Genomic DNA, 15,974 nt, shown 5'->3' with positions numbered 1-15,974 from the left:
AGAAGTGATGACGGCAGGTTTTTGGCTCTGAACCCACAGCTTGGTCTCTGATCTGTTTAAGACCCTCTCCAAAGCCCCTTCTCGGGCCAGATTAAGGAGGCTACGCTGGCGCTCGGCTCACACCAGGCACCCAGCAACTTGCTTGGGAAACAGCCTGTCTAGTAATTCCCTTTGACGGCTTGGGAAGAGCTCTGTTTACAAATACGACAGAGGAGTGAGCGCAAGAAAGAGAGATAGAGGGAGAAGAGAGAAAGAGAAGAAGAGAAATCTAATGAAACATAGATTAGCATCGCTGGGGCCCACGGGGCGTTTATGGCCTAGTTTTCCTATTCTTCTTTTCTTTTCTTTTTTTTTTTTTTGTGGAGGAGTAAATGCTGTCCCTCCCTCTCTTTCCGTCTTTCATCTCTGTAGTCGGTGGGAGAGACTGTCTCCAAAACTGGAATGGGAGGGCGAGGGGGTGGTGGGGGTGTTTATCACTTCATGTGTGTCACTGTTCAAGGACCTTACGGCTAAAAAGTGGAAGATATGGAAGGGAAAAAGAGGGAATGGCAGATTGATGGAGAGCGAGATGATGACGCGATGGAAGTGTTGACAGAGGATGCGAGGGAGTTGGTGGGTCAAATGGATGTGTGTGTGTGCGCGTGTGTGTGCGTATGCTTATTTGTGTGTTTGTTTATTTTTCAATATTATACTGGATGGAAAAGATTTCGGCAACTTAAGTAAAAAAAACAAGACAGTTTGTGCCTAAAGTTTGTCCCAGTCTGTCTGTCAAACCCTCACAAAAACACGTGAAGTCCCAAATCTCACTGATTCTGTGTGTGTGTGTGTGTGTGTGTGTGTGTGTGTGTGTGTGTGTGACTTACGTGTACACTCCTCCAGAGGGGTGCTAGAGCTCATGTGGATGTTGTCTATCCAGATGTGTCCTCTGGTGCCGTGCACAAAGAAACCCTCCATCACAACCTACCCCAGCCAAAACAGATGAGGAGGAGGAGGAGGAGGTGGAGGGAAAAGTTGAAGAAGAAGGAGAGGAAGAGGGAAACGGAGACAGGATGAAGGCAACAGGGGAGGTGGGGTGGGTGGAGGAAAATTGAGAATGGGGACAAGCATGCAGAGGAAGAGGAGGAGAAAGAGGATAAAAACTTAATACAGTGCCTGTGATTTCAAAGTTGCAATCAACACACGCAATCATCTTCCCCTTCTCTGCAAGCTTCTTCAACTTACTTTTTTATGAGAACATTAACTGCTTGTGATGTCTCTGATAAATGATCCCCAAACAATCATGCAGCCGATAGAGAAAATATGGCTTATTTTAGCTTCTTTTTGAAGTCAAACCTGGCCTGGGTAACAGAGATGCTTTCTTATGCTCTGAGATGAATGTATCTCTCAAATGAACCCTGATAAAGACACTAAACATATATTTCTCTTTCTGACATCAAGCAGCCATGCTTTGATATAGCTCACTGATTACTGGGCAGAAGAATCCTGATGTTTTTATAGCATTGCAGTTATGACTTTTCCACATTCCAATAAATCTGAGTTCATCACTACCTGAAAGTCTTTAGGGGAACGAGGCAGGATGGTGCGTCCCTCCTTCCAGACGGGGCCCTGATCATCTTTAAGTGTCCATAGGAGGGTCTCCTCGTTGTGGGCGTCCCGCAGCAGGACCCTCAGGTAGCCCTGGGCCTCCCCCCACATTTGGTAGGAGAAGAGGAGGCAGAGTGGCCCGGAGTCGGCCGCCAAAACGGGGCTCACGAGCCGGGCTCGCTGCTGCTCTGTCTTCGGGCTGGCGTCTATGTACAGATAGGTGTTGAGCTCTGGAGGGGAGAGAAATACATCAGGATGAGAGATGACTTTGTTTTACCCTACATAAGTGTGTGTAAAATCTCTAAAATGTAACGTAAAATGTCCAGTGAAAATCCCTCATCACCACACAGGAACATTTCTAAATCCAGATGTGCTACAAATGTTGAAATTTGGTGATATTGTGCTGTAGCTTTATTCACTAGTTTAAAAAAACCCTCATCACACTGGATCAAGTCAAAAATAAAAATAAAGAATTTCACCAAACAGCCACAATATTCAACCCAGGTGTTTCAGGATTTTAACACATTGCCAGAAATGAGCACAGCTGCGTTTTAACCTTGAGTTTGCTGGTTGCCACAATCAAATGAAAGTGAAAAAAGCCTGATTTAATGGGTTTCCATTTCAGCCCTCGAGGCAATAAAAACTAGGAAATTTGAAAAAGGCTGCGTAGACTTTTGATATGAACTGTAAATGGATGCTGCTGAAATGAATTTGCCGGGCACGAATGTGTGTGTGTGTGCGCTTATGAATACAGACACACAATTATCATCATTAATCATCACTGTTTTTGCGCATGCAGGCAGACGTAGACACATATACATCCATATGCACTCATGTACAGTATATGTTTTCACACAATTACGGATATCTTTAACACGACTCTCAACCGAAAAAAAAAAACTAATCACCATTTGCTAACAGGAACGGCATCACTGCGACACACAATAGTCACACTAAACAATAGGGATGTGACAAATATAAACACACAGAAGAATAGGTCCACTGAGAGCGTCATTCATACACCGAGCGCTACCAGAGCTCCAGCCAAGACCCTCGGGGGCCATTTCTCTTCATTCCCTTCCAGGTAACTTAAACAACGGAAAAGTCCAACAAAATGCAAGCCACTCCATTTGTTTACACCAGAGGATGTTTAGTTTGCAAATTGGATGCCGACATGAATTCCATTGTGAGGGGAGAAAGATTCGTGAGCCTACTGTATGTAAAAGTGTACGTGTGTGAAGAGAGAGAATAATCTGTGCGTGTATGCCCATGTATGTGTGAGAGAATGACTCAATGAGGCATCTGGTGAAGAATTTCTTAAGTGGGCCCTGTGGGAAAATGTCCAGTATCAACAATCTGCAGATTAAATCACCTGCTTTATCATGAATAACTGTGTGTGTGTTTAGGTGAGTGTGTGTGTGTGTGACTAAGTGTGTGTCAGAGCAGCTACGTGCCCCTTTGCTTTTGTTTTACAGGCAAGGAAACGGAGCCCGGTGACAAATCAGGGTGCATACTGGTATTTTCCAGAATATTGTGCAGGTGTGTCTGTTTTAGTTTTTGTTTCCCAGTAACACCACAAAGTTTTTCTTTACAACACATCTGCTTTTTCTCCAAAGCATCTTACAGTAGCATGCAGTGAGAGTGTATGTTTTTAGCGAAGCCATGCTCAAGTTATTGAGTTGACTGGGCTGGTACCCTTTTGCTGTGTGTGTGTGTATGTCTGTTTGTGTGTGTGTGTGTGTGTGTGTACGTGCGGTCTTTCCAGCAGATCAGACAAGCAGTATCTGTAGGGACAAATCTTCCTCCGACTTGACAGCTCCCCTCTGCTCGCCATACGCCCAGACTCGCCTGTGTGTGACACTTCAGACAGTATGTGTGACAGTATGTCCCTTGGCCTTTCGCAGCCTTGGAATAAGTGTGTGTGTACTCTCCTTTGCTGCATATGACACTTCTTTTTTTTTTTTTTTTTTTTGTATATACTGCAAGTGTGTACGCGCCTAGAGAGGATGTGCAAGTGAAACATATTTGTGACTCCACGAGGCGTTTTATCACTCATTTTAATGTGCGCAGCCTCTTCCATCCTCTCTGCCTCTGCCGTGTTGAAGCGGCGGCGTCTTGCAGCGAGCCCCCCCATTGTTGTGCCTCTTGTTCACCAGACAGCTCATAATCGAGACTGCCTCGCAATACGCAGCACAACAGAGCATTATTAATCCATTTCATAGCGGTCTCCTGCAGCGAGAAGCAAACAAGGATTTAATCCATGAAGCCTAGTTAGCAAGTTTTTACTAGCGGGGGTATATTAAGCCAAATAATACAACAGTGTTGTGGCTAATTCAAGCTCTCTGCCTGTTTCTGAGGTCAAGAGGTGAGGGGATCATGGTTTCTAGGTCATGTGAGAAACCAGAACTCTATGGAGGATTTAACAGTGATTTGATAGTGGTGAAATAATGATCCTGTGTTGGCTGGGATTTCTGACCTTTGACACCTGCAGGAAAATCAAAGGCTGGCGTGGCGTGTCAAAAAACGGCTGGAAATGATATTTCATACATGAAAGCCACAACCTGACTAATCTAAGCAACCCTTCCCAATCTAGCCGTGATGAAAGAAGCTGCTTTGAAGCCCCCCTGTCAAAGATTGTTATGACCTAAATAGGTCACGCTTCCAAGAAAATTTCTTGCCTTCGCTGCGAGATCCGTTGCCCTGCTGAACATGACCCAGGTGACATCACAAATTTGACAAAAAAAAAAAAACGGGGCATGCTGTACCTCTTGTTTAATTCTCTCCAGCTGGAGAAATGCTGAATCTTTCATGGAGACTTGCTCAAAAGCAATGAATTTTAAAACAACGTTGGGACAACAATCCCTTACCCTGCATATGAAAAATTATTAATAGTGCTTTAAAAAAACCCTCCTTGTGAACCAGAAGCAGAAAATGTCTTCTATAGCTTTTAATAACATGCGAGAAGCTGCACTTTTGATCCGTGGGTATGTATAAAAGGAGAATGAATAATTATTTCTTCAAGGAGTGTCTAAGTAGATGGAAGTCTACACAGCATCATCTGGGATATGCCTGAGGTAATGGAGGGGCAGTAACAGACGACTGGGAATAACAGCTCATCTTTGGAATCTCCTGCTCTGAACTTAATTGGAGCTACTGGGTCTTAACCCCTTCCTGCCAGAGACGTCACGCATTTGACACACAGACGCGAGAGCAGGCACAGAGCTGGTCTTTGTCACACGTGTCATGCGTGAGGCTGTATGCGTTTGACGCGGACGGCGGCGTTTCTTTCCCTCCGGTTCCCTCAATTCATTTTCTCATTCTCATTCGCTCAGAAAGAGCAGCGTGTCTGGCAGACAGTGTTACCGCTAAATTAGACTGGTTTCAATTTACGGAATTATTTTAATCAAATTGAAAAAGGACTCAATGAAGATGCACATGGAGAATGACTCCATTTAATTATAGAAAACAGTGTCTTGTCTAGACCCACTGAAGTTGATAAAATAAACTTAATGCGTTTGTGCTTGTGCAATTTTCTGCGACTGAATGAAATTCTCCTTGCGGCTGCATACATAAAAGCTCTGCAGCAAACAGTCTCATGTTGAAAGACGTGATACAGAAACCCATGTAGCACTAACAATTGTCCAAAGTCATCCTGAGCTGCTAAATGCATCGTCTTGTAAAACTATCCAGACTTAAATGTTAGACCAATTTTAAGCAATTATACTTTTCACCATCACTGTGACACATAGATTAATGTTCAGTCACCTCCTGCAGGTTATTGTCCATCGAACTCTTGCTACGTAGGGGGGAAAAAAAAAAACACAAGCTCCTTCAAGCAGACAGCTAACCAGACAGAGGCGGTGAGTCATGCAGAATCTTCACATGACTGATGAGGAGACTCACCGTGGCTGTGCAGGGACCAGAGGAGAGGGGCGTTGGGGTCATGTGTCCACCCACACAGGCCATGGTCAAAGTCACACACGTCTGATGGAAGAGCGGTGGCTACTGTAGAGGAATGTGAAATCACAGTCATTTCAGATAAAGAAGCATTCACAGCCGCTCTACATAATGTCACACAGCAGTTTCAAAACCTCTCATTGTGGTCATTACAGCCTCCTAATAACACTATTAATCCGTTATTTCTTCTCACCTGTGGTCGTAACAGGAACAGTAGTGGTTTCTATGCCAGCGGGTAGAGTTGGCGTGGCGGTTTCTGCTGGCGTGGTGGTTTCTACAGGAACAAACATAACACAACTCAGGTCAAAAGGTGGTTGTGTGAAACAATCCTAAGACATTAGATTACTATAGGGAGGACACATAAATCTCCCAGTGTTTGTTCAACAGATTATTTATGTGGAATTTCTACTTTGGTAGCATACATTAAGGAGGGCCAGGGAATACAGATGAGAGGAAATGATAAGCAACAAAAACAGAAAGAACCATAAAATAGTGAGGTGTAGTGTCTTATTACACCTTAAGGAACTTTCCATTCTGCCTATATGCCATTGATTTAGTTGGTAAAGTGACTACTTATTTAACTACTTAAAGGAAATACTACTAATAATTTAAAAGTTTTGAGTTTGACACTTTTTTTTTGCCAAGAGTTAGATGAGAAGATTGATGTGTTTCATGTCTCTTATGTCTATACGCTAAATATAAAGCTACAGCCAGCAGCAGGTTAGCTTAGCTTAGCTTAGCATAAAGACTGGAAACAGGGGGAAACAGCTATCCTGACTGTTGAAAGGTAAAAAACCTACCTACCACCATGTCTAAAGCCCAGTTAATTTACACGTTATTTCTTGTTTTTGGGGGGTTTACGTGCTGGACTATTAAAAAAAAAAAAGTTTTTCATTGCAACCTGCAGCACAGACCAATACAATTTTTCACATGCCTTCCCCTACAATTAATCTCTTTTGCAAAAACAGTTTGGGTTCACTTTAGTAGCAGCGAGAGGACGTTTTAAACAGGAAACTGATGAGTTATGCTGCTGTTTTGAGTAACTAGATTTTTTAAGCCTAATTCAGCACATAAACAGCTTGTCTCAGTGGCGGTGAATTAAAGTTGCTGTCATAATAAACAGTGTGAGGTCATTGTCCAAAACTAGCTCTATCTCCCGTCTGCTGTCTCCATTCGGCCATCCCACCCAGAATGTCAGAGACAGGCAGAGGCAGGCACAGATAGCCCCGGAGCACCCAAAGGGGGCCCTAATCATGTTGTGTCTGGGTGCTCAGGCGTCAGTGTCTGTCTCACACATTGACTCAAATATGCGGACACACAGATGCACACACATCCAAATACTAATACGCATGCAGATGCAGAGTCACACACACACCCACATACATACAGAATGCCTGGCGCTAAGGCTGATGGATGGATGTGTCTAACAAACTCCCCTCGACCTTGGACGGGATGATCACACTCTGGGACCACTCATTGGTTGTCAGAGAGGATGCAGAACACACACACACACTCCATCTCCCACCCTATTTTCTTGTGCATGTGTGAGCTATCGTGAGTTACAGAGTGTCTCCCTCACTCCATAACTCATACGCGCTTGGAGGAAGGGAGAACAAACACAAACTGAAATGTATGAATATCTCTTTGCCCTTAACATCTATTTAAGCATACATATATCACAAAGAAAGGCAAACAACACACACGCACACAAAAACACATAAATAAGCCAACGATTTTCTCATTAAAACACATCATGGGCACACAAACAGACACATGTTGAGCAGGCCGCGGTTGGAATGTGAATTGGGAGAAAGCGCAGTCTTATTAGGAGCAGATGGGTCAACCCTGGAGAGTCATGAAAGTCTACACAGAGGTTTGGGTCACGTCTCAACCATAGATCCAAATTTATCATGTGAATAAACTACGTTAGCTGTTCTTCACTCACTTTCTGTCTCTAACAAAACATGTTTACACAGTGACTTCTTTCCATCACATTTCACTAAACTAGATTTCCACTATTTCCGGCAGATGTTACGAGATATACGACGCTGGTGTCTTTTTCTTATTTAACTGACATTAATAACCACTAAAATAGGGAAGTGGATTCTTATGCATAATATGTTTATTTGTTTGCTTCCCCTGCCTTACCTCATTTAAGTCTAACCAAACAACTCTGAATGCTCTGACTAACTCATGCAAGAAAGAGCTCCTCAGCTGAAAAAGAAACACAACAAGCGTGCAAACATCTCAAAGGAAAAAGTCATGTGGATTCATCACCACGCTTTGCTCTGCTAAATGCCTGTTAGTAGCAATTCTAGAGCCTCCTACTGGTAATTTCCCTCTTTATGAATGACTACCAACATCATTTGAAGACTACGAAAGGTGCTAAGGGTAACAAACGCGGCGTGATACACAATTGATCCGCTTAAAGGAAGTTCCTGTGGAAATGAGCGCGCCCGCGCCCCAGCTGGAGAAATGGCAGACATGAAAGGGCCGGCCACAGTTGGTGACGGCTTCTGACATTAGCCCAGCGTTAATGTCATGTCCTTTATGCCAGTCATTAGCTACCTAATGAGACTCTTATCGCTGCCGGCCCACCGGGAAGGTGTAGTACAAGGCAAGGAAAGTGAAGGCAACCAACCACTCAAACCTCCCCGCTTCCCGAATTTCATCATCTCTTGTTCCCCCCTCTCCTCTTTATTCTGTCTCTGGTACTCACATTTCTTGTTTGTTTTTGCTTTTGTGCTTGCCTTTTTATTCCAGTCTAACCTTTGAGTCCCCTAGTTAAGTCTTGGGACAAGGTGTTAAAATAAACCAAGAGCCTGCACATTACCTGGGCGCCAGCACACACGCACTCCCATGTGTTCAACAACTAAACACACATAAACACAAAACACACAGTCTAGTCCATTAAGATTCTACCCAGCTCCTGAGCACTCCATGCTTTCAAAGGTCAGGCCTTGTCACAGTGTAAATGTGTTGACCTTTCCAGGGTGTGACAGGAGTGTCAGGGGCAATGGGAATGGGACCGACTTGTGCTGTTTGTGGGTGCGGATGTTTATGTGAGACAGAGAGAGAATGTGTGTGAACGTATGTGACCTGCCTACCTTGCCCAAAGCTGTGTCCTTGATGTGTGTGAGGAGTAAGTCACAGAGCTGCATGAGGAGGCCCACTTCTGCACGGGCAGGCCTACTATAGATGCGCAGCAGAGGGCCTTGTAATGCAGGAAAAGTCTCTCTGCAGCGGAGTGTTGACTTACATAATGTGTCTACTGCTGCAGGTGATGATGCAAGTCATCATCATGCACGGGATGAAACACCAACACTTAGAACTGGACCCTTGGGAACTGCTGGTATAGATAATGGAGATGCACGCTCACATGCATAAATACAAATTCGGTGCACCTGCGCTTCGCATACACACATGCTTTTGCAACACACACAGACACACGCGCCAAATACACACACATACACAGGGTGGTGAGGGCCAACCCTCTCTGCATAAAAGACATTGCTCACTCCCAAAGAATCTGACTCAGCAATATGTCAGAGACGAAGAAAAAAAAATATCTTCAATTATGTAGAAAGCCTTTCTGTAAATCTCTGCTTGGCAGTCCTGGGTGCAAACACACACACACACACAAAGATGAATAGATGTGCATACACACACATACTGTACATCCCAAAAGAACTTGATGGAAAAAGACAAGGAGCCATTGTCCATAGTCATTTTGTATTCTGGTGGGTGGGGACAAGTGCTCAAGATCAAGGTTCATCCACACACACACACACACAGAAGCCAAATTTCCTAAAGGGTGTGGAGTAAAGGACCAAACTGTGATGACATGTGTGAGTTACACAGTGCTCCTAAGACTAAAATTATCCTACCTGGAAAAAGGGAGAGATGATATTTTGCATTTTTTTTCACAGATCAGTCTCTAAAATTTCCTTCCTGAGCTCATAAATATTTCATTTTTGGAGCATCTACGTTAGAAAAAAAAAACTGTGACTGCAGCAGCTCTGTGCTAGTGTGTGTGTGTGTGTGTGAGAGTGTATGTGTGTGAGTAAGACAACTGTGCATAAACAGGGGAAAACAGAAGGAGTCAAGACCAACAGCAGTGAGCGAGGAAAAGAGGTGCGAGTGATGACTAACAGAAGAGAGGTGGGGAGGAGTGGAAAGGAGAGGAGGCATGGTAACAAAAAAAAAAAGAACAAAAACATTTACGGACCCACGCACTGGGCCTTAGGGAGGGAAAAGCAAGAACTGCAACCATGTGTGTGTGAATGGGGAGAGAGAGAGAGAGAGAGAGCCTATTCTGCTTCACTGTAGCAGCTGCTATGATTTGAGGCAAAAAAAAAAAAAAAAAACAACAAAAAAAGGTTGATTTCATCAAGCTAAATCATATAAATGAGATGAGTGAAGACATTCAAAAGAGCGCTACACTGAGGACAGAACAGAGAATGAATAGTTGGAAGGGTAGAGTGGAAGGGGAAGTGAATGATTTACAGGATGTCAGTAGTTGTCCATTATTCCTGCTGAGTTTTGGAAGGCTTGTGAACAATGTGTGACCCTGAGCAGCAGTTTTGTTTTTTTCTGTGCCACAGTTTCCCAAGATTTTCCACTCCATCTGATAAAAATCATCCCCTTAGTAAAAGTGGTAATCCCCGAGGTTCTTGTTTTTTTTTGAAATTTTCGGGGCTAGTCCTCATTATTGTTGTGTTTCTGCATGCGCTGTACCTCCCACAGGTCAGTTGTCAATCAACAGTAAATGCGAAACACATTGTTTCCTGTGTGCCGCGGAGGTTTTAAAGGGGAATAAAATGACCACACCGGGTGTTAAGAGCAGCACGAGGAAATGAACTGCATGTAAATTAAATCATTGTTGAACAGAGATTATTGCTGCATCACTTACTTTTTATAGCCAAATTATAACTCAGGGATGGGGTGGCTCTGCATCTTTGACAAAGCACACACAGGCGCCTACTTTATACTCACACTACTATTTATCACTCACTTTTATTAGGCAGTGCGAGCGGTGTTGTAGTGGCAGATGTACGTTTGTGTCTGTGTGCCCTTGAATGTGTATTACACTGTCCTGATGAGTAGTGAAAGTGATAATGAGGACGTGTTATTCTTAATATTTCATCTCTCTTCACCAAGAGAGCAAGAACAAGGCCATTGCACTTCATCAGCACTTATCCAAACACACACACACACTTAAATCATCTCAATGAAAGAATAGCTTAACTTGCATTTATCGTGGGATGATTACAACGGTGCGTGTGGGTGTGGGAATCTGAGGAGGATACATGTACATGTCTCTCTTTCTGTGGTTTGTTGGGTGTGTGTCTATACGTATTTGTGTGTCCGTGCTCGTATGTGAATGCTGAGCGCTATACGGCTCAGTCATCCTGTTCAGGCACACAGGGAGTGGTAAATAGTGAGAGTCCGCATGTGTGCTAGTGCCGCTGGATGTGTGTGTGTGTGTGTGTCTCCAGCGCTGCCTCACATCTGGATAGCAGACCACGCTGGAAAGTCTCTCCGGGGACGCATTCCTTTAAACCTAACCCTGTCCACTCCCTCCTGATAACACTTGTTGTAGAAGCTTACGGAGAGAGTCTAACTCGTATTTTCCAGGTGAAACATCTAAGAAACAAATCAAAAATCGTAACGTTTGAGGGTCAAGCTTTTGCTGTGCTATCACTTTCCCTTTTCCCAGCTAACACTGGGTGTCTCTTTTCACCTCTGGCAGACTCTAATGACTCTCATGCATATGTAATTTGAGCCTCACTTTTATGGTGAGCCACCTTCCTCAAGGTCCATTCAGTTCTGGTTAGAGTTCATTACAGTACAGGGCAAATAATTCAGCCTGGAATAGTATAGGCAGCAAATTATCATATATGAAATGATTCTCTGTCATGTCGGCAGCAGCAGAATGTCCTACCTGGAAGGTCACAGCCAAGTATCTCCACTCTCATCCCGATCCCTGCTGGAGACCACCTCTCCGGATACAGTCTGATGTACTGAGCCACAATCTCCTCAAAATGACGGAGCTCCGGGGTGTCGTAATGTGTGTTCCCCTCAAATATCTGTGCAAAACACACAAATATAAAAGTGCAATGTCATCTCAGTGGCATGGGGGAGGTTACTGAACTGGTGTTGTATATAGTACAAACACGCAAACATATAATTTCCCCCCATCAGTCCTCTTCTCACACCCACCTTGGGCAGGCTAGTCTTCATGTCCATGATGAAGTTCCACTCTTTTCCATTCAGGCTGTATGCCACTTTGTATTTCCTGACAAATGCTCGGTTATCTGTGCTCGCTCCACTTCCTGCGTCTCCTCCCCTCGCTCCTTGGGTGATTACCCCGCGCACCGTCTTAGGCACACCTAAGTCCACCTGTAGAGTTTAGATTAATTTAGAATGATTTAGGCACAAAAATACTTTTATTTTACTAATTTATTTGCAGCTGTGACATTTTTATTGTCATATGAGACCACGATCAAGACAGTTTCTAGCCTCTGTCTTGAATAATTAGTAACAAATTTGATCCTATGGTTAAGTTTACATCATTTATTTTTAGGTGTTTATGTATATATGTATGTATTTCCTGTCTATACTAATGTAGGTGATTAATAATGTGTGAAAATTCATTTAACAATGGTTCACTTGTGTTAAAATATCACACATTGCAACAAGAAACAATACAGAAACATGGATCTGCAAGTTGAAGACAAACATTAACATCATATTTATCGTATTATATTCTATTGGTGATGCTTATATGGAGATGAATAATAAAAATATAAGATTAATACAGTAAAAATCCTCTTGTACCTGAAGCCACTCCTCTCCAGCCAGGGGCTGTGCAGGGGCGGGGAACCAGCCGGAGCGACTGGCCACCAGGCGTGCCGACCCCGGGTTCCATACCATGTCCCTGCTGGAGGAGGCTGAGATCTGGGCATCAGGTAGCAGGCCGGACAGCAGGCCCTGCAGGTCTGAGCACGGAGCATCTGGAGTGGAAAGCCGAGAGGGCAGAGATTACTTTAACCTTCACCTCAGGAGGGTTGATGGAGAAGTTTCAGCCTTGACCTAACACACACTCACACTGTTACAAATATTCCCACCTGGGAGCTGTTAAGCTTTACCACAGGATTGCACTACTGGCCACTGAGCATTAAGAGTTTAGACTGGAACAAATGGGAGAGGGTGAGGTGAGAGACAGGGAGGTGGAGGAAAGGAAAAGAGATGTGTAGCAGCACTGCCTGTTCATGTTCGCAATGCAATTAGACTCCTATTAGTGAGATAAAAGCATATGTTAAGTCTGCTGCTGAATGGGCACATTGCCCTGCTTTGCATCCATGCACCTCACATCTCACACAAATACTGAAGTGTCTTTTTGATACATTGTTCATTGTATTGTGTCAATAGCTTGTTTGTTCACCGTGCTGCACACATTCACTGACTGAAGCACAGTTCCAAGTACATGCAAAAGCACTTGGAAATGAAACTCAGATATGGATGGGCGGGTAGCATTGAGAGTAACTTGCTGAGGGAGTATGTGAGAGGGAGAAATGAGGATTAAGGGGATAAGAAAGGTATAACACAAGGAGTCGGGAGGCAGAGACGTAGAGAGCGGAAAGAGTGGGGGGAAAAAAAAAAGCAAGAGAAAGAGACTCGGAGCTGAAGATGACGGCTTGGGGAAAGTGGGAGAAGGAGAGCAAGATGTTGGGATGAGACTCCTACAGTGAGAAACAGTGGGAGAGGGAAGGATAGAGGGAGGCGGATGAGCGTGGAGGGTGGTAGTGAGAGAGAGAGCTGCAGGAAGAGACGCGGAGGAAGAGAGAAAGGGCAGGAGGAAGGGAGATGGGGAGATGTTAGTTGTGCTGACGGTTTAAGAGAACACAGATCAAAGTTTCATGCTGTTATGTCACTGCAAACGCAGGAGATGTAAATAATGAATAAAAGGCACAGGATGTGTATGTGTGTGTATGTGTGTGTGTGTGCCGGTGGGTGGTGTCTGTGTACATTTCAAAGGGTGTGCCTGCTTTTTGAGGTCATCTGCTATATATAGAAACCGCCTGTTTGTGGATGTACCTGTACTGTAAGAGCTAATAGTTATTTCAATAGCAGCTGTTGAGGCTAGAGCGAATCACAGTTTCTGATGTAACAGTGAATGGGGAGCCATAAATGATTGATCGCAACTCATTTCTCGATATAGAAGAGCTCACAGAGCAAAGAGGACACATCAAAAAAGTATCTAAAAACATGAGAGGAAAAAGAGGCGGCATCGGGGGAGTTAGAGACAGAGAGCGAGCACAGAGAAGAAGTGGGGGAGTGCTGATGAGAGAGAGAGAGACAGACAGTCAGGGAAAAAAGCAGAGAGGGAAATGACACTGGTGCAGCCTCTGGAAGGAAGAATAGAGTAAAACTTTCCTTTAATTAGCCTGAGGCTTGCTATGTTTAAAAGATAGCAGGGGGAGTGCGGGAGAGAACCTAAATACACATCTCTGTGTGTGCGAATGTGCATGTGTGTTCCTGGTTTTTATGACTTAGGGAGTTATTTTTTGCTGATGTTCAACGTCTTTAAAGTTCATCTTTTTTTAAGGGATTATACTCAGTGTTCCAAACATTTTTTTTTTCATGGTAAGACAATGGAGAAGGAAAACCACAACATCCCTAAATCACCAAAGTGGAAAAACAGTGACTGAATAACTTTCTCCTCTGCCTCATCGCCTCTGCTGAATTGTCCTTGAAGAAGAAACAGAGCCCGAAAAAACGTTGTTGTTTTTGGGAGATCTGACTGTATGAGTGGGAAGCAGGAAGAGACTGGTAAAGTCAACTTTCTTTAGGGCAAAAAAAAAAAAAAAATCTAACCCCATGACGCACACACACACCCACACACACACACCTGTAATCTGGCATCCATAGAGCTCGAAGCGCAGGGCGATGCCGTTCTTCCATGTCTGTGGTCGGATGCGGACGAACCGGGCCAAAACTGGCTGTGGGACCCGGTTCAGAACCACTTCAGCTGGGTCTGTGTTGGCGTGGAAAACCTGGTCAAACAAAGACAAAGAGAAGACAAATTAGACGTACCGTACATGCCCGTATGAGTGCTTGCGTTGTCTTATCTCTCTCTTTCTCACACACACACACACACACACACACACACACACACACACACACTACCTCTCGCTCTAACACCCACCCACAGTGCACAGTTTCGCTTGGCTACACACACAGTGGCAGGCCGGACAAAGCAGAGACAACCCAAACACGGATCCAATGTCACCAGCCCAGCTGTCGATGTGTTTTGGGGTCAAAGGTTCGGCGCTGGGAGGCTGGGAAAGCCTGACGATGGATGAGGGTTTCTCTCTCTCCTCCGTGTTCACGCACATACACACACCGCTCACTCATCCCGTCTCACACATCTCTATGCTGGTGGCCATAGGAAACCGTGGGAGACATGACCTGACACGACCAAACATGATTGGCCGTCAGGCGCAGGAAGTCCCCGCAGGTGGGCAGGATGTGAGTGAAATTCACTTCCTGAGGCATCCGCCTGAAAGCATCAACATTAACTTCTTCTTTATGAACACTCCCTTCCTTCCATTTGCTCTTAAGCGGCGGGGAGGGGCAGCGGGGGGTCAGAGGGCAAATGTAACCCGAGTGGTCAAGTTACGTCCTGTTTTGGGCAGAAAAAGTGTCTCGTGATGCTCGAGGGCGTTGGATGGGGACATTAAATGACAGACGTGATTCTTCTTTCCTCTCCTTTTGTGGTAAACAAGTTTTCCCAAAACCATAAACCCCCGCTTTGTAATTATGAATGACTTCCTTTTCCTACTGCACCTCCTCTCCACTCTCTCTCTCCGCTTTTTGTCGCCACATCCCTTCATCTCAACACTTCCATTTTCTCTTTCAAACTGTTCCTCAAAACCGTACAGTTGATATCTTTCACACACATCTCCTCTCTCACCCCCCGTGTGCCTTATTTCCTCTTGCTGGTGTCTACTAACTGAAACCATGCACAAAGACACAGGAAACCTCATACACACACACACACACACACACACACACACACACACACACACACACACACACACACATATCCTACACACTAAGATAAGCAGAGGAAGCGTCTTTTAACTGACTCTTAAGTGTCATTCACTCTAACTCTATCTGGCTGTGGTCGAGTGTGCCGGATATCAGCAAAGCCACACCAATTAACATCACAGCCACACAACACAGTGGAAAGATGGAAAGACAACTGCTACAAGCAGCTGAATTAAAGATTAAAGGCATCATTTCTAAAAATAAAAAGATCTCAACATGATTTTTCTTTTACTCTAATCCGAGCTACGTATGATCAAACCCACTGCCGTAGCCTAAAAATGTGATACACTCTTGTTTTGATAATATTGTTTCACATA

The 15,974-nt window shown here is 44.3% G+C and overlaps 1 protein-coding gene across 3 annotated transcripts in view; it reads right to left on the bottom strand.

Annotated features, from left to right (window-relative positions):
* nrp2a (neuropilin 2a) overlaps positions 1–15,974 on the bottom strand; it is a 60,361-nt gene that overhangs the window by 8,048 nt on the left and 36,339 nt on the right. For 2 of the 3 annotated variants that reach the window (XM_067582699.1, XM_067582697.1), the window contains exons 8-15: positions 14,456–14,600; positions 12,382–12,557; positions 11,764–11,943; positions 11,486–11,630; positions 5,735–5,815; positions 5,488–5,589; positions 1,549–1,814; positions 864–960 (exon numbers count right to left, since the gene is read on the bottom strand). In XM_067582699.1, coding sequence (XP_067438800.1) covers positions 864–960; positions 1,549–1,814; positions 5,488–5,589; positions 5,735–5,815; positions 11,486–11,630; positions 11,764–11,943; positions 12,382–12,557; positions 14,456–14,600 — 1,192 coding nt within the window. The remainder of the gene's footprint in view (positions 1–863; positions 961–1,548; positions 1,815–5,487; positions 5,590–5,734; positions 5,816–11,485; positions 11,631–11,763; positions 11,944–12,381; positions 12,558–14,455; positions 14,601–15,974) is intronic. The other variant, XM_067582698.1, reaches the window with a different exon arrangement.

Source organism: Thunnus thynnus, chromosome 24 (assembly GCF_963924715.1).
Source record: "Thunnus thynnus chromosome 24, fThuThy2.1, whole genome shotgun sequence".
NCBI lineage: Eukaryota > Metazoa > Chordata > Actinopteri > Scombriformes > Scombridae > Thunnus > Thunnus thynnus.
Note: the sequence above shows the minus strand (reverse complement) of the source record. Positions and strands in the feature narration are given on the sequence as shown.